Genomic DNA, 18,941 nt, shown 5'->3' on the forward strand with positions numbered 1-18,941 from the left:
ACTCCCTTAAACCTTTCAGAACCTCCCCACCCAATTAGACTGGATACAATCAATACTATTTTACTATCTTCAGCAGAAATCGTGTGAAGGAATAAGAGGCAGGGTTGGCAGCATGTTTTGCATGGCATGAAAGACTGTGCATGTGTCATTATTTTGAAATGTGGTTTTACTCTAGGCATCATGAGATGTGTGTGCCTTCCATAAAGATGTAGATTTGGATGATGCAGATCATTTGCTCAGGGCTAACATGTTTTAGGATTAAGTTTTAGGATTGAAACACAGGGAAGGGTGAGGATAAAGTGGGGATGGATATAAGCCAGGTGTGGTGGGCACACCTATGATGCCAGCTACTGGGGAGGCTGAGGCAAGAGGATCCCAAGTCTGATGCCAGCCTGGGCCACTTGGATACTATCTCAAGATTAAAAATGCAAAGGGCTGAGGGTGCAGCTTAGGGGTAGCTTGCCTAGCACACTTGAGGTCTTGGGTTTAATCCCCAGTACTGCTAGGGGATGGGGAGTGAGAAAAAGACAATGGGAATGGCTCTAGTCATAAGGCAGAGGCAGGGGTATTGCCACAGATTTATTGGGGGGGGGGGGGCTCAGATGAATGAGACAGTGCTGCCACGTGGTCTGATCCCATTTAAGCAGACCCGGAAGCTTCTGGAACCCCTGCTTTGGAGCACTGGAGGGATAATGGAGTGACTAACAAAAGTGACCGCTCTACTGGAGCCAATGCATGAGTCCCCAAATGTCACCATCAGATGGATGGGTCCATCCTTGGCTTCCACTGATGAATGCATTGGCAAGTTTCATTTGCTTTGAGTTGGCTGACGTGGAGCTAGAGTAGTGGAGGTGTTTTAGTCATATTTCCCCCCTGCTGTGGCTAAAAGACCTGAGAAGCACAATTACAGAGGAGAAATGTTTATTTGGGCCTCACCGTTTCAGAGGTCTCTATCCATAAACAGCAGGCTCCATTCCTTGGAGCTCAGGGTGAGGCTGAACATCATGGAGGAAGTGTGGCAGAGGGAAGCAGCTCACATGATAATGAGGAAGCAGACACTCCACTTGCTGGACACAAATACATACCCCAAAGCTGTGCCCCCAATTCCCACCTCCTCCAGACACACCCTATCTGCCTTCAGTTAATCTCTATCGGGATTAATTCACTGATTGGGTTAAGACTCACAACCCAATTATTTCTCCTCCAAACCTTCTTGCATTCTCACAAGTGACCCTTAGGAGGACACCTCACATCCAAACCATAACAGGTGGGTAGGCTACCTCACATCCAAACCATAACAGGTGAGTAGCTTTAGTTCTTGATTCTGTACCACATACCATCTCTCCTTGGACCTAGAGCCTCTACCCGCACTCCTCTGGTCTGGGGAGCATTGTGTATCATGGGATATTGACCTATTCTGTAGCTAAGTCCTTGGAGCCCATGTGTGGGATAAGGGCGGGCCCAGGGCTCAGCAGTATCCTGTCCCTGGCCTGCTGTCTGTACTTCAGGAGCTTGTGGGGAAAGTGAAGCACTATCGGATGACGTGAAGAGCTGGGTATCTAGGAAGAGGCTGGTTAGTCTCCACAGCTGTGAGAACAAGACTAATGAGACTTTGCAATCTCTGATCCTAATCCAAGCCATCCTAAGGATCTAGCACCAGACCCATCTGTGCTCCCAGTTGCTAAAATCTATCCAAAGGCTCCAATATTGGTTTGCTCTCTCAACTCTGCTTCTTATAAATTCTTGTAGCACTTGCATGTGTCGTGCAACTTAGCATCCATTCATCAAACTACTCAGACCATGTTAGATGCTGGTGACGTAATATTAAACAGTTGTGGGTCCTACTTTCACTTAGCTTGTCAACTACAATACCAGGTAGTGAGGGCTATGCTGCAGGAAGCATAGTTGGGGCAGGCCAAATTTCCCTGTGAAGCCATGTTTTAGAACCTAGGGAGGAAGCTGTAGTGACATCCACTGTGTTGGTTTGTCCTTTAATTCTTCACAAGTTTGATTCTCCCGGGGATATTATCACCTCTGAGGACAAGGAGAGTGCATTGCCTTTCAAGCAGGGTGGTGCTGAGCAGTCCTTGTATGAGCACTGCCCTGACCTGCCACCTTTAGGCTCTGGTGGCAGCTCAGTGACAAGTGGCCAGGTAGGCATTCACACTGTGGCTACTGCCATTGTCTTTTTCCTTCCCAGAACGGGGCAAGAGCCCAGAAGAGCTTTTCAAGGCCAGTCTGCAAGACATGAGGTATATTTTCCCCTCTGGTCAATTTTATAATGAATAAATACTGACATGATCCACTTGATATTATTGGGACCATTTTGGTCACAAATGTAACTTGAATAGGAAAGAAATCATTCTAAAAAAAAATTTCACTTACGTGATTTATACTTGAGCTTAAAATGGCTTTTCCTTGTATATCTGCAATGTGCAGATTCCTTGGGTTCCCAACTGAGACACTTGAAAACTGCCCAGTCTCTTGCATCATGGAGTGAAAGTACAATGATTTTTTAGAAGTACAATGATAGTGAATAAATGACAGTAAATCTCGTACAGGTGTGAAGGACCCATTTTCCCTTGAGTTCATCCTTCAGATGTTTAAGAAATAATTTCCTTTTCTTGGTTACTTCTGTAAGTGTACTGATGCAGTTTTATTAATAACGTCTTCAGCCTTGCACAGGTCAAAACCTTGCATCCCATTTGCAGTGCAAGCTGGTGGCCTTGGCCTTGAAAGGCTTGATTAATTTCTACTTTGTGGTGTGCCCACTACCTGGTCCAACGTCTGCGTATTGAGCCAGTTAATAGATCTGAGGTATGTTTCTCCTTGGTGATTCTTCTTAAAGAGACCAGAGGATAAGAGAAGGTGCTGGCTTCAGGGTCCTGAAAGGAGAGCTGAGATCCAGGCAGGCTGGGAAGACTGCCTCTTGTTTGGATGGTTCTTAATGAGAGGCTCTAGAGCATGATCTTCAGAGGCTACAACAGACCTTAAAGCTGAGGGAGAGGAGACAGTCACTCAGTTTGGATTCAGAGAATGCCAGTAGTCCCTGCAGCTGTAAACCTAACTCTGAATAAGTTACTCAGCTGGGCCTGAGTTTGGGAACCGGGAGCAGGCAGGACCCGTGGGTGTTCTGTCTTAGAACATCAGGCAGCAAGGCCCTGGGTGTTGACAATGAAGGGTCTTGGGGAAAGGTGCTGAAAATGCATTCTCTCCAATACAAAAGTGGAGTTGGGTGACTATGTTCAGCTGACACTTGATAATGACCGCTTTAATTAGTGGTTTTGTTGCTGTGACCAAAAGACCCAGTAAGAGCAACTGAGAGGAGGAAAAGCTTATTTTGGCTCGGTTTTCAGCAATTCAGTCTGTGATCAGCCAATACCATAACTGTGGGCCCAAGATGAGGCAGAACTTTATGGCTGAAGGGTGTTATGGAGGAAGCAGCTAAGGATATGGCCACCAGGAAACGGCTCCACTCATGACAAAACATAAACCCCTAAGATATATCCCCAGTGACTCATGTCCAGCCACGCCCTACCTGCCTACAGTTACTGCCCAGTTAATCCTTGGCAGATTAACCCTCTGATTAGGTTGTGCCTCTCATAATCAAATAATTTCATCGCTGAACATTTTGCATTGTCTCATAGGAGCTTTTGAAGCTTACCTCACAGCTAAACCATAACAATGAGTTAGGTTGTGTGCCGCGTCCGGCTAGCGGAGCCGAGTCCGGCGAGGGACGTCGGGGTTAAAAATACACAGGACACCAAGGTTCTTCATCCAGGAGGGAGCATGTGCGCGCGCGCTTTATTGCCAGATTTGTTCCCCTTATATATCTTTTTAACAGCTGCGGGAAATTACTCAAAAGTGAGGAGGGGAGAGTAATAACTGCGTCCTTGGGTTACCGTCACGTCACCGTCCCCTATCAGGAGGCTCGAACAGGTCAAGATGTTCCCGAGACACATATGTGCGAGGCGGATAAACAGGGAACCGCAAGCCTGCGTCATGGCCTTGTGAGCTGGCCACATTGACATGCATAACAAAGAACTGGGGGTTGAGTCCCCAGGGGCCAGGGCGGGCCTACTATCAGCAAGTCCCCCTTTTTTGTTTTTTGCATGTCAATGGGAATCAAGTAGCCCCTGTCTTAGGTCGTCCACCGCCCCTGCACTGCTTACCCGTCTCTGGGGAGGCCCCATTCCCCTGGCTTAGGTTGCAGTGCAAGCGTGGAAGTTGCCCGTCACTGGGTACTACAAGATCAGCTCTTGTCCTACGTAAACGGACACTTTTCAGTTAGGATGACATGGCCAGCAGGACACAACTGCAGATCCCAGTCATCATCTTTGCCAGTGGGATAGCTATGACCAGGGAGCTTTCTGAACGTAAGGGTCTGGGATGACGGCACCAAGTCGGCAGGGTAATTAGGGACCTGGGCAAAAGCAGGCATACATAGGAGGGCTCGGGTATTGGCTCCTGTCCAGTTACATCTCATCTCCGGATGGGTCGTAAGTACACCTCGTGGGCGGAGTCGTCCATCTCCAGGCGTTGGTAGTGAACCTGTATTGGCTTGGAGGTTAAAATGTTAATCTGGTCCTTAATGAATTGAGTTATCCTATTTGCAACACAAGGTCCCAAGGTTGCAATCAAAAGAAGACCCAGTAAGGGCCCCAGGAGGGGAAGAAGGTAGGGCAGGAACCCATTCATCCCAGTCCAAAGAGGGTTCTCGAATAATTCTTTTCTCCTTTTCTCTAGGTCTTCTTGAAGCTCCTTGATTTTAGTGCGAACTATGCCCGATTTATTGGCATAGAAGCAGCACCTTTCTCCTAAGGCTAAACAGATTCCCCCCTGATTGGCAGTCAGTAAGTCTAGGCCTCGCCTATTTTGGAGGACCACTTCTGCCAAAGAGTCAATTTGGTCTTGTAGGTCCCTAATAGTGCCAGATAGGGTCTGCACATCATCTATAAGCAGCTGAGGTAGACGGCGATAAGAATGTATAGCCGTACCCAGTCCAGCTGTGCCTGTGCCCACAGCAGCGGTTATTCCAAGGCCAACAAGGAGTGCTAAGGCCTGAACAGCTCTCTTGTGTCTTCTAACTAGGGTGTCTAGGCTAGGAATGGGTAGGGATTCATCTCCTGAAATAATCGTGATATCAGGAAGCAGTAATGCCAGAACGCAACCACCAGTCCAATTTGCTGGGAGCCTGGGAAAAGCTAAATTTCCACCACACATAAAAACTGTACCATTAGGGGGACAAATGGGCAGAGTAGGTGAAGAGTAATTCTTTACTAATGAGCAGTTCCCAAAGGAAGAGACTCCAACATCAACATCATAGGTATTATTTTGCATCATGCCCAGAAGGCAAGACATAAAACCACCTAGAGGCTGCACCTTAAAGGGTAGCCCAGATTGACACGTGTTGTCATCATCAATGGTATAATTAATGGGGACTGCCAATGGCATGACTGCACCTGCCGTCATGCAGAGCCAGCAATCACCAGCAAGGGTAGGATTGGAACTGTTAAGTAAAGAAAAGGTAGTTTCTAGGATATCTAATGTATTGGCATCTAAATCAGGAAGCTGGGATTTGGGCAATATCAAGGGGTGGTATGTAGGCTTAGGGATCTCCGGCTTTAAAAGCTTAATCACCTGAAGGTGTTTGATAGCATCAGTGGGTCCCCCTCCATCAGAGACTCCGATGGGGGCCTGCATGGGCCAGCAGGAGGGTTTACCCATGACGCCCTCACATCCTGCCTCCGTTAACCGAGTCGTGATGCCTTCTCCTCCCCGGTCACCAAGAAAAGGAATAAAATTATAAGTAGTCCCCCCTTCTCCACGGGTGTTAGTTACGATGGCCTCAAAATACTGTTTTCCTTGATTATTAACACAAATTGAGGCTGATGTATAACAGGAGATGTGCATTGCCGGGGTGTAATGACAAGTGGCGGAACAGCTTCCAAGAGTCTCGGTCAAACTGGGGACATTAAGTCCGGGCTTATTGACACATGCCCATTTTGGTTGCTCAAATCCTCCGATGTTTTGATTGAGTTCAGCTGCCATGTAGGCTACTTTAGTCCCACAATCAATGCTCTGGATATAACCAGAGGGGGCCGAGTGCCGGGGCCCTCCCTTACACTCACAAGGGGCTCCAAAAAGATATTCATGAATATTCCCAGGTGGGGGGTCAAGCCCTCCTTCAACAAACCTGTCCAGAAGGAATGCCACAAGCGGTGTCCAGCTCATGAGGTGTGTCTCGGCACTCACTTGAAGGGGTGAGAACAACAGCGGCAGGATCAGCCATCTTGGGAACTTCATTTTGTCTTGAATTTTCATTCACCGGTCTGGTGCAGCGCTCCAGGATCCAAATGGGTTTTTCCGTCCCTGGAGGGAAGACACATACAGCTCCTCTCACTCTAGCCAAGAGTGGAGCAGGGGGTTGCCACTTCCCTGTAGCCAGATCCTTCCATCTTATCTGTGCTTTTTGTATGGTGGGAGGGGAAAAGTGACGCTGCGCTGCTGTACGGCCTTCGGCGTCAGTGAGCAAAAAATTTAAAGTGAATAGAGTTATGCTTAGGAGTGCTTGTGGTCCCTGACAATTCTGGTATATCTCCCCCTCTTTTGTTTTTTGCAAATAGGTTTTAAGATGTTGATGGGCCCGTTCAACAATGGCCTGTCCTTGGGGGTTATATGGGATTCCTGTTTTGTGTATAATATCCCACTGTGAGCAAAATTTTTGGAAGGTTTGACTAATATAAACTGGGCCATTATCTGTTTTTATACATCGAGGGGTTCCCATAAAGGAAAAGGTTTTAACATAGTGCTGTATCACGTCCTTAGCCTTTTCTCCTGAATGTAAAGTAGCGGAGATAAAACCAGAGAACGTGTCTATACTGACATGCACAAAAGACAGCTTTCCAAAACTAGGAATATGAGTTACATCAGTTTGCCAGATGTCGTTTGGCTGAAGGCCCCTTGGGTTGACTCCCAGAGAAGGGGAATGGATAAAAGGTGCACAAGTAGGACATAGGGAGACAATTTTTAAAGCTTGATCCCGGGAACATCCTGAGCGGAAGCGCAAAGTTTGTGCGTTTAGGTGAAATTTATTATGAAGTTGTAGGGCCTTATCATACTCAGTTATTGTATATATAAAATTAGTGGCATGTGTGGCAGCGTCTGCCATGGCGTTGCCCGCTGCCAGAGGACCTGGAAGTCCGGAATGACTTCTAATGTGACCTATGAAGAGGGGGTCTGCCCTAGCCCATATAAGAAGCTGCACTGTTTGTAGTTGATCCATGATAGTGGATTGTTTTCCAATATAAGGTGCCGTCTCAATCGCGGAGGCGAGCCTGGCGATATAGAGACTGTCTGTGAAAACATTAAGGGGCACCGAGCTATAGGTCTGTAAGGCCAATATTAAGGCTGCAACCTCCGCTTTTTGGGCCGAACAATCGGCCACTCTCTTGCGGATGACTTGGGTCCCATCTGAAACGACAGCAAACCCATTTTTGGCCCCGTCAGTGAAGACGGTTTGTGCCCCCGGGAGAGGATCCTTTTTTAGGATCTTTGGGAAAATTATTGGACATGTCTTTAGACTTTCAAGGAGCCTGCTTTTAGGGTAGTGATTGTCAACCTGTCCCATGAAACTACAGAAGAAAAGACACCAGAGATCATGTTCCTGTCTTAATTTAGAAAGAATGTCTTGATTATATGGTAATATGAGAACATCAAAGGTTTTCCCAAACAAGGCATCTCCTAGATATTTTGCTTTCCAAACTAATTGTATTACCAGATCATGGAAAGGTATCAAGACCCGGGAGGGGGATGCAGGTAAGTGAACCCAATAAATAGGACCAGTCTGCCAAAAGACTCCAGTCGGGGTGAGTTTTGACGGCAGAACGATGAATAACAAGGACTGGCAGTAGTCCACCTGCATCACCTGCATCTCTTGTAAGGCTGTCTCTATCAATCTAAGCGCCTTCAAGGCTTCTGGAGTAGGTTTTCGCGGGGAGGTGGGTGAGGGGTCTCCTCTCAAAAGGTCATACAGGGGTTTAAGTTCACCAGTAGGGACATGGAGGGAAGGCCGCAGCCATTGGATTTCCCCCAGAAATGTCTGCCATTGGTGCAGGGTTTTGAGCTGGTTCACCTGAAATTGAGGCCTCTGGGGAGTGATCCCTACCTTGTTAATAGTATATCCTAGGTAGTTATAAGGATACTGAATCTGCACCTTCTCTGGGGCTATAATCAGTCCGGCCCCCTTTAACAGGGACTGGAGGACTTCATAAGACCGGAAAAGTGCTTTCCTATCAGGGCCTGCCAACAATATATCATCCATATAATGGACGAGGTAAAAGTTTGGGAATTGTTGCCTAAAGGGTTGCAGAATTTTTGCTACAAAGTACTGACACATAGTAGGGCTATTGGCCATTCCTTGAGGTAAGACAGTCCATTCAAACCGCTGATAGGGTTCCCTAAAATTTATTGAAGGTAAAGAGAAAGCAAAACGTTTACAATCCTGGGGGGCCAGGGGAATAGAAAAGAAGCAATCTTTTAGGTCCAAAATAATAAGATGCCAATCTTTAGGGATAGCCGTGGGGAAGGGTAGTCCTGGCTGTAAAGTTCCCATGGGCTGCATGGTATTATTAATAGCCCTCAGGTCTTGGAGAAGCCTCCATTTTCCAGACCCCTTTCTTATGACAAAAATAGGAGTGTTCCAGGGGGAAGTGGAAGGCACTATATGCCCCACCCTAAGCTGTTCCTGAACCAGAAGGGTCGCGGCCTGCAATTTGTCCTTAGTTAGGGGCCACTGTTCTATCCACACAGGGTCATCTGATAACCAAGTAATAGATAGAGGACATGGCCGCATTTCAGTGGCCCCTAGGATAAATTTCCTAGCCCCCTCCGATCTCCTCCACTTCTGGTAATTTCTTCTGTAGGGTCCACAGGCGTTGCCCTTCCCTCATGTCTTTTCCCCAGTCCTTTTCCGGGAAGCCATCCCATGTCTAACATCATGTCATTAACAAATTTATTACTCCCTTTTAGGGTCTGAGTGGTGAGGATAGCTCCCATTTGTTGAAGTAGGTCCCTTCCCCAAAGGTTTGTGGGGAGTCCAGCCACTATGTAAGGCTGAAAATAACCACTGTGTCCTTCCTCATCTCTCCATTTTAGAAAGGAGGCACTTTTTTCTGGTCTCGTCTGCCCAATCCCCTGTAATACAGCTGAGGGATCTTGGAGAGGCCAAGCAGATGGCCATTGTTTCTTAGAGATAACAGAGACATCAGCTCCTGAATCTAATATCCCCTTGAAGATTTTATCCTGTATTTTAATGGTTAATTGTGGTCGGGAGTCCAAGTGTGCTACCCAAAAGGTTTGAGGGGAGCCGGTGGAACCAAAACTGCCATTACCCCGGGCTGCCTGTAGGGCACGGCTGGGTAGAGACGCCGCCGGCAGCAGCAATAATTGTGCTATGCGTTCTCCGGGAGGAACAATAACAATCCCTTGGGTAGCCTCGGCAACAATTTTTAACTCCCCATGGTAATCACCATCAACCACACCTGTAAGAATTCTGAGCCCTTTATGCAGAGTGCTGCCTCTTCCCAGTATCAGTCCCACAATTCCCTCCGGCAAAGGGCCAAAGACTCCAGTTGGCAGGGTCTGGGGACCCATCTGCGGAGTCAGTACTGCTCGGGAGGTGGAACTGAGATCCAATCCTGCACTTCCCGGTGTTCCCCTGGGGAGTTCCCAGATAGAAAGGGGTTGGTCAGGGGGAGGCGGCGGAGACGCCCACTCCCCGCGGCACTGTTTCGTCCCTGCACTGCCCTGTACACTTTGGCTTCCGGGGCCCGGGGCGGGCCCCTGCTCCCGTTTCCCGACGGTATTGGGTTACCTTGGATGTCAAATTTTGACCTGCACTCACTACTCCAATGATTTCCTTTATGACATCGAGGACAAATTCCAACCATCCCTCTGCCAGCACCCTCGCTCCTTTCCGGGCAGTTTCTCCTTATATGTCCCTCTTTCCCACACTTAAAACACCCCTTAGAGCGGGTTCCCCTGTTATCAGATTTTTGCATTCCAGTCTTAAGGGCAGCAGCCAAAACCTGACCAGTAATATGAGGCCCATCTATATCTTTGCATGCTCGAATCATGTCATCTATACTTTTGGCCCGGGAGGACTTAATAGCATTTTGGCAGTAAGTGTTAGCGTTTTCATATGCCAGTTGTCTAATAAGTGGCATAGCCTGTTCCAGATTAGGGAATATTTTTCCAGCCGCCTGCATTAGGCAGGCTATAAAGTCCGAATAAAGTTCAGAGGGCCCTTGAGAGATCTTGGAAATTTTTGCTTCAGTCTTAGAAACGGGCAGGGTTTTCCAGGCATGGACCGCAGCTGAGGCTATCTGAGCATAAACCCCCAGGATCATAATTAATTTGCTGATTTATGACAGCATATTGTCCTGAGCCTGTTAACATTTCAAGGTTACGCCGTGGGAAGCTGGCGTCCTGGTTGACTCGGGCTAGCTCGCGACACCTCTCTTGATTTTCACTTTTCCACAACAAAAAATCCCCTCCGGACAACACAGCCCTGCGAAGCTGTTGCCAAACTAAATCCCAATCATTGTTATTGAGAAAGCCTCCTGTCAGAAACCAAGGACAAGCCTGGGTGATAACTTCAAAGAATTCGGTTGCAGTCTTAGTTTTTATTCCTGTTCCTTGTGTATTTAACAGCTCTTTTAGTTCGTTGGCCAGACGAACCTTCGCTGTTGAGTTACCCATGGTACGTACCCTGTCTCTTTAAATTACCTTTAAACCAATCCTCCCCCTTCTACCTTTAGAAGGTGAGCCCCGTCCGCTTACCCCTACTTTCCGGATCTCGGTGGGAGCCTCCAGATGCCGCGTCCGGCTAGCGGAGCCGAGTCCGGCGAGGGACGTCGGGGTTAAAAATACACAGGACACCAAGGTTCTTCATCCAGGAGGGAGCGTGTGCGCGCGCGCTTTATTGCCAGATTTGTTCCCCTTATATATCTTTTTAACAGCTGCGGGAAATTACTCAAAAGTGAGGAGGGGAGAGTAATAACTGCGTCCTTGGGTTACCGTCACGTCACCGTCCCCTATCAGGAGGCTCGAACAGGTCAAGATGTTCCCGAGACACATATGTGCGAGGCGGATAAACAGGGAACCGCAAGCCTGCGTCATGGCCTTGTGAGCTGGCCACATTGACATGCATAACAAAGAACTGGGGGTTGAGTCCCCAGGGGCCAGGGCGGGCCTACTATCAGCAGTTGTGTTCATGACAATCATAGAATGACAAAGATAAATGATCATTTCTTTTTTTTTTAAATATTTACTTTTTAGTTTTAGGTAGACACAATATCTTTATGTGGTGCTGAGGATTAAACCCAGTGCTTTATGCATGCTAGGCGAGCACTCTACCATTGAGCCACAACCCCAGTCCAGAAAAATGATCATTTCTACAATTGGGTAATCAGTTAATGGGCTCCCAGGCCCGGACAATCTCTGGAGAGAGTGTGCAGCCCTTAAAGCCCTATGTTCTTCAGTTTGCTTATCTGCAATGGTGGGAGTTAAAGTGGTTTTCAGCTAGGCCCTGCAGAAATCATCAGATGAAACATCTTGAAGAGTGAATACAAAGGGGAAGAAAGAATTGATTTAGAAAGCCTTGGAAACTGCCATGCCAGAGCTCCCAGAGTGGTTAGCTGTGAAAAAGAACTATGCTGATTTCAGCAAAGAGAATTCTTAAAAATTCACTTCTCCTGAAGCTGTGAGGAAGAGCTGTTATCCTTCCTCCTCCAGTTCAAACTCCTTGGACTGAATCATCAGTGTGTTAAGTTACTCCTCCAGAAAGCTGTCTCTCCTGCCTTACCACTGCAACACAACTCTGTTCATCCCTGTAGGCAGTGGAGCTTGATGGTTACAGCTCAGGTTGTGTTGTCAAACTGGGGTTTAGGGCTGAGTTCTCTCTAGCTGAGCTTGGCAGTGTTTGCTTAATGGACCAAAGGAGTTTTTAAAGTTTATTGTGGCTTAGGACAGAGGGTGCTCTCTAGGAACATGAGGGAATGGGGTGAGACAAGAAAGGTAGGTAGGGACCACTGATGGCATGGACAGAAGGAAGAGTTGATCAGGGACAGGAAACTGAAGTCGGGAGTTGGGAGCAGTAGGCTGTAGCCATGTCTTGGAAGGTCTAAGAGAAGGTTCTAGGCTAATAATTTTTGCTATTGATCTCTAAGGGGCTTCAAACAGGGGAGCAGTGTGACTGACATTATCAACATTTTGGAGGTGCGTTTGGAAGGACATGAGCAGAAGCAAGGAGTTGGGTTTAGTCTTTTGCAACAGTCCCCAGACAACAGATGCTGAAGGTCAGACCCAGGACAATGGCAGTCTGCAGAGAGGAAAATTCTGTAGAAGTTCTTGGGGGATAAATCAGAAGGACGAGGTGTTGCAGGAGGACTGGGAGCTGCTGTGAAGCTGCAGCTAAGCACGCTCAGCTGATGAGCGTTCAACCGTGCATGCTTGGGTCAAGGGAAAAGAATTGAACTGGGGTTTTCAGGGAGGAGGAAAACCAGCCCATGTACAGATTGGGCATCCTGTCAGAATCAGACATTATGTACTCAGAACATGAAGTACCAGGCAGAGTGACACCACACAGGGTACTTTATGAAAGGCAAGTGATTTTTGAGGGTAAGTTTGATAGCAAGCAATTGTTACTCTAAATGACTTCCGTGGCCAGTTCCCTTATTTAAGCTGCTTTTACCATCCTACTTGTAGTGCAGGTCTTACCCGAGGCTTGTTGCATTTTTGTCCCCCGCTAAGCTTGGCTGAGACTCGTAAGACAACACGGACCCCTCTTTACCAGCTGTTCCAAGGCTTCCTCAGAGGCCTGACACAGCGTTAAGCTGGGGAATGAGAACAAACCCCTGAGGATCTCGGCCTGCACTTGCTCAAGTGCCTGAACAGCTCAAGTGTGCCCTGACCTTGCCCAACAAATGAACAGGAAAACCAGGTCACCTGACGCACATCACAGCCCCTCGTGTTAAATGAAGTGTTCAAGCAAAGATTATCTAGGGTCATGGAAGTCTGTGACCTAGGAGGTGATTCTAACTATGCATTTTACTTATATATTTCAGGTCTGTCTTAAAAATAAATCTGGGCAAGATCCCATTAAGCTGAACTTTGCATAATCTATCTTTTGTATTAACATGTTTTTCCCGCACCAGTTTTATATAAATACGGTAGCACATTCTGGCAGAGTAATGTAATTTTTGTTTATTATTCAGTTTTCTCTGATTTGCCATTATGGATGAAGAATACTTCAAAGGGTTTCACAACTGGCTGGAACTAAAATTTGGTCTGGAATAGCATGCTTGGGAAATAGAACTCCTTGTGGGTCATGATCTGCAGGTGACTCAGGGTGAAGGTCTCTGCAGTGTTTGACTCTTGACTTCCTTGCCTCCACAGCATGTGCAGAGGACTTTTTCTATACATCCCAGGGGGGAGACACAGCCATTGAGGGTGTAGATGATGCAGAGGACTTTGAGAAGACTCGGCAAGCCTTCACACTTCTCGGTAAGGAGCTTCCAGTGTGAGAAATGGGCCTGGAGGGTGATCATATGGAGGGGTGGCACCGTGGTGTCCACATGCCTTTCCAGTCTTCATGAGCTAACACGGGGGAAGCCTTCATGCCCTTGGTAAATGGCATCTCACCCTTTCTCATCCCAACCCTTGGGTTCCAAAGCTTAAAATTTGGAGCTTTGTTGGCTCACCTCTAAAACAAAACCAAAAAAAATTGAGCTGGACAGGTGGTGGGCACAGTGGTGCATGCCTGTAATCCCATTTCCTTGGGAGGCAGAATGATTGCAAGGCCAAGACCAATAATTTAACGGAACCCTCAGCAACTTAACAAGTATACCCCTTGTCTTAAAAAGAACTAGGATCTACTCAGTGCTAAGGCACTGAGGGTTCAGTCCCCAGTACTAAAAGAAGAAAAGGTTTTGAGCCAGGTGCAGTGGTACCCACCTGTAATTCTAGCTAGTCAGGAAGATGAGGTAGAATCACAAGTTCAAGGCTAACCTGGGTTACATATAGATACCCTGTCTCAAAAATTAAATGGGGTGGGGATGTAGCTCAGTGATAGACTGCCCCTGTGGGCAATCTCCCTGTCCCCCTGCCTCTAAGAGAGAAGAAAAAAAGCAAGGTTTTGAAAATCTCTTCCAGGCACTATGATCTATCCTGCTTCACTCGCTGGGCCATTGACACCAACAAAGGAAAGCTCAGTGTGGTCGTGCCTTCTGTGCAGTGTCTGGGTTCAGAGGCAGTGTGTTCTAGCAGGAAGAACACTGGGCCAAATTACCTGTGTGCCACAGTCATGGAATCGGAGCTGGAAGCAGACTGTAAAAGCCTGGATGCTCTGTCCCACCTGCAGTGTTGGTTTTGTTACCTGTTTCCATAGAGACCTTAGCAGTGGGATTCTCAAGGCAAGAAGTTCTGTCTGTCCTTCAGGGACAGAAGGGGACAGTAGAGCTAGAAGAGGTTGCAGCTCCACTCTTTGAAGAACCTCAGGTAGCAAGGTGGAAGGTGAGCCTTTCTTAATTGGGAAATGGACATGCTCAATTCCTGGGACCTGCAGCCACAAAAAGGAAAGCCTGAGAATTCAGCCCCAAACCAGCATGTGACTCAGCATGGCCCCATGTCGTTCCCAGCCCCTTCCGTGATAGAGAATTCAGCTTCTGAGCCTCGTGACTAACTCAGTGCAGTCTGTTGTGTTCTGTAGTGGTTGTCAGGGAAGTTTCATTCAGTAGCAAAACAAGGCATGGCCTCATCCCTATGTAGGGAGGAAACCAGGCCCTTGAGTGCTGAAATCCCCATGTCGGACACATCTCAGTGTAACTAGCCCATAAATAGTTCATGGGCACAAGGACAAACCTTACCAGGAGATAGAAATCACACTGGTTATTCCAATGGAGAAAAATGAACATGAACATTTGTTGGCTAGAGCAGCAGAGGGTTAACAACTATGAAGAGATAAAAGAGGACTTTAAGGGTCCAGAAGTAGTAGGTACAGAGGCTATGGCTAGGGCAAGGAGAGGCATCCAGTGTGGGAATTATTGAGTAGAGGAGCCCTGAGCCTTGGCTGAGCTTTAGATGACATCTAAGATTTTGGTGAAGAAACTTGCCGGAGGGTGGAGGCTAGCAGTCTCCACAAGCCAGGGCACTTGTCCTGGAGTGGGGTGGGGCCTGGCCTACTGAGGAGCTTTTAATGCAGGGTTGAATATTGAGGGAGGCACAGTGGGAGCTCAGCAGGGAGGTTGCCAGGCACCAGATGACAGTCATAACTAGGGAGGACCAGAAAGGGGGAGGGAGATGCCTCCCTGCTGCATGGCCTCTTGTATCACTGTGGTGCTCTCTGTGGAGCACGCCTGGCCTTCCTTCAGCAGGCACAGGACGGCAGCCCCAGTGTCAGCAGGGCAAGGAGGGAGGATATGAAGCTAAGAGAACATACCGAGAGGCACCCACTACTGCCACAGCATCACATGCTTTTTTCTCTAGGGCTGGGGGGTTTGGAGGACACTTGACCACTTGATGTGAGAAAGGATTTATATTTTTGTGTGGGGACAGAACATGTGTCGGGGCCTTGCATATGCCGGGCAGTGCTTTGCTACTGAATTACACTTCCAGCCCAAGCAGGCTGCATTCTGCCAGTTGGACAGACAGGAGAAGGCCTCTAGCAATTGGTCCTCTGTAGTGTGAATGCAAGCAGTGGACAGGAGCTGGTAGGAGTGGGTGAGTCCCTCCAAGGCTCTAAGATGGATACTTTAATCTCAAAGCAGATAGTGCTTGTGAAATTATTTTCATAAGAGTATTAATACTCTAAAAATGTGTCTGTCCCCCACCTTTTTAATTCCAGAGGTTGGCACGCTTTTTCTTAAGAAAAAGCCAGGTGGTTTTTGTTGTACCTCCTTCTTTGCTGTGGTAACACAGAAACAGACACAGATAAAATGTGAATGGGTGTGGCTATGTTCTAATAAAACTTTATAAAGAGACCATGGGCCACAGCTTCTCACAGTGAGATTCTGCTTATTTAGAGTATCCCATACTAAGAAGAGACTTTTTTGTCTGTACACTTTGCCTAGTTCATGTTTGGGTTGTCCACTTCACAGATTATCTGGGAGAATTTGTAATTGTAGCTTGACATGGCTGTGTATCCTGTTTATATAGGTATTACTTCGTTTTTTTTTTTAGCTTAAGTATTGCCTGAAGATAAGTAGCTGCAGCTAGAGAGGCATGTGAGGCAATAACTATTACTTCCTAAACCCAGTGGTAGGTTTACAGATATCTTCATTATCTTTCTGTTGTCTTTCCTTATAAATCTGAAATATATTGTAATTTAAGGAGATACGATAATGGCTTCAAGCTAAACATAAATTTTAAGAGATTATCCATGCCTTTGACAATTCACTTGGGTAAATAACAAATTTGACAGTCCTCTCTGCTGCCACAATTGTTCTGGGCTAGGCGTGCATGTCTGTCACTGTGAGGGCATACGTAGCATGGAGAACAACCATCCCCATCTGAGCTGGCCGTGAGCCAGCTGGCTGGGCATCCCCTGGAACAGCCACCTTAGGGACTGTTTCTACTCTTCTTTCCCCATTGGCACAGCGGATGTGTCACAGATGTTTGCAGGATATTATGTTGAAGGAGAAATGACTGCAGATAAATGACCATTCTTATTAAACTCATAAAAAATGTCCATAAGGTGCTTGGTTGAAATGAAGTCCAAAATGAGTCTGTGTGATTGCTGCCTCTCGTACGCTCTTGGAGAAGTAAAAATAGTGGCATGACCCATCTGGTCTACTTGGGACAATCGAAGTTGAATATTTTCCTTTCAGTCCAGCAGCCCTTTTGCCCTCTGTGCTGTTACTGTGAGTGGTAATTACATGGTGCACAGCCTGGTCATTTTAGGAGTCATTGGCCCAGGATGGAAAAAATCAACCCTTATTTTTTTTTTTTTTAAGTCCTTAAAAAGGGTAAAATGTCCTTTGTATCATAGCATGGATATTGAGTGTCATTCATTCACTTTTTTTCTTGCAGGAGTGAGAGAGTCCCATCAGATAAGCATTTTTAAGATAATTGCTTCTATCCTGCACCTGGGAAGTGTGGCGATTCAGGCTGAGCGGGATGGTGATTCCTGTAGCATATCAGTAAGTCGCACCCCAGCACCAGAGATAAAATGGACACAATTTATTCCTACAGTTCGATATGACTGAAATGTGTTTCTGCACTTAGAGGGCACCCCTAGGTTATTCATTCTTAACAGGAATGATTTCTGTTGACTTACTGATAATTTTTTTTTAAAAGAACCAATCCATTTCAAATCAGCTACTATCAAATGTCTATCAGCGAGGGCAAGGAATTTAGTGGCTCTTCAATAAATTCTTTTTGATGGGTTGATTTACCAACTCTGAGGCACATGGGATTCCACAGCATGTCATCAATCTATGGAGTACTTTCTGGGCTCCAGACTGAGCTTGCTACAACAAGGAAATGAGAGTATTGGGTCCCATACTTGGTGACTGCCTCAAAGGAAGTTACAGTCTATCTGAAAATACAGGACAGGGGACCTTACTGGCCAGGATTATGCCAGTATAAGGCAGACTTTGCAGGACTTCCACAGATGTCTCAAATCTGCAATACTCCACAAAGGCTCATGATAAGGTTCTTGCCCTGGTGCCCAATGTAGTGGCTGATACGCGGTAGATACATTGTCTGCGTGGGTGGTGGAGCAGTTCCCAGTGTGGTGGTACAGACGGCAACTGTTGTGTCCTGTCTGGAATTTAGTGATGAGGGCCTAAGCTAAAACTGGTGCTCTGACTTTGAGTAGATGAATCTGCACCTATTTCTACCTATTTTGTGCCTATTTATGACTAGGTCCTAGAGAGATACAAAGTGTGAGTCTTATTTCCAAGGACATAGGATTTAAATAACTCAATGCTGGGGAAAGACAAAAGGTGCCACGGCCACTCTCAAGGTGCTGCTTTTTCCATTGAGTGGACATTCACTAACCTCTTGTAGATATGGGGTTTAGGGTTATCAGAAGATCAAACTGGCCCTACCTAGGTCGAGAAGGTCCCTGGGTCTGTTTCCATCCTCACCACAGACTCTGGAGCCCCCACTTGGGCCTGTGGAAAAGGAAGGAATGTTGGGGCTGACGGTATCAGGTGAGCCAGAACAGTTTCTGACCCCTGTTATTTATGTGCCTATTTGTATGCACATGGGGGTACCCTGGGGCTTGCACAGTGATGCTAGGAGAGAAACGGGTGCCTGACGGGTGGTGGGCGAGTCTCTAGTGTAGGCCAGACCCTCCCGAAACTGAGTCCATAGCGCCATTGAATATAGTTCAATGAAGTCTTTCTCTTAACGAGAAAGGCATAGAGGATCTGTGCCTCCCCTACGCACATACCCCAGCAAATGCCCCACAGATTCTTAAGACAAAGGCATACTCTGTTTTGTGTCAGGGACAGGTAATATTAGGAATCTTAGCATTAACAAGCTCCTGGTTTAGGCTGGTAAGATGCAAGAAATATGACAAAGTTTCCCTGAGCCTCCAGCCCACTGAAAAACTTCTCTGTCTCATCCCCCATGATGGACTCTTTTGGCTGGGGAGGGACTGGGTCAGTTCTGGGGATCAAATGCAGGGTCTCAAGCATGCTGAGCCTGTGCTTTGACATTGAGCTGATGCCTCAACCCCCTGTTTAGGATTCTCAGCACCTTGTACCTCTCCTCCCTGGCATTTAGCATGGCTATTTGGCATTTATCATATGATTCTTTGATTTGCTGCCCCACCCTACCCCCAAACTCTGTGCAAGCAGAGACTGCTCTTGTTCAATATCTTTTATAAGCACAGTGTCCGGGACTCAGTAGGCACTCAAGAGGTAGACAACTGG

The 18,941-nt window shown here is 47.0% G+C and overlaps 1 protein-coding gene across 1 annotated transcript in view; it reads left to right on the plus strand.

The window, feature by feature from the left end:
- Myo5b (myosin VB) overlaps positions 1–18,941 on the plus strand; it is a 307,445-nt gene that overhangs the window by 165,524 nt on the left and 122,980 nt on the right. Inside the window, exons 8-9 of the mRNA XM_071602835.1 lie at positions 13,459–13,566; positions 17,089–17,198. Of these exons, the coding sequence (XP_071458936.1) occupies positions 13,459–13,566; positions 17,089–17,198 (218 nt within the window). The remainder of the gene's footprint in view (positions 1–13,458; positions 13,567–17,088; positions 17,199–18,941) is intronic.

The sequence above is a fragment of the Marmota flaviventris genome, chromosome 16 (genome assembly GCF_047511675.1).
Source record: "Marmota flaviventris isolate mMarFla1 chromosome 16, mMarFla1.hap1, whole genome shotgun sequence".
NCBI lineage: Eukaryota > Metazoa > Chordata > Mammalia > Rodentia > Sciuridae > Marmota > Marmota flaviventris.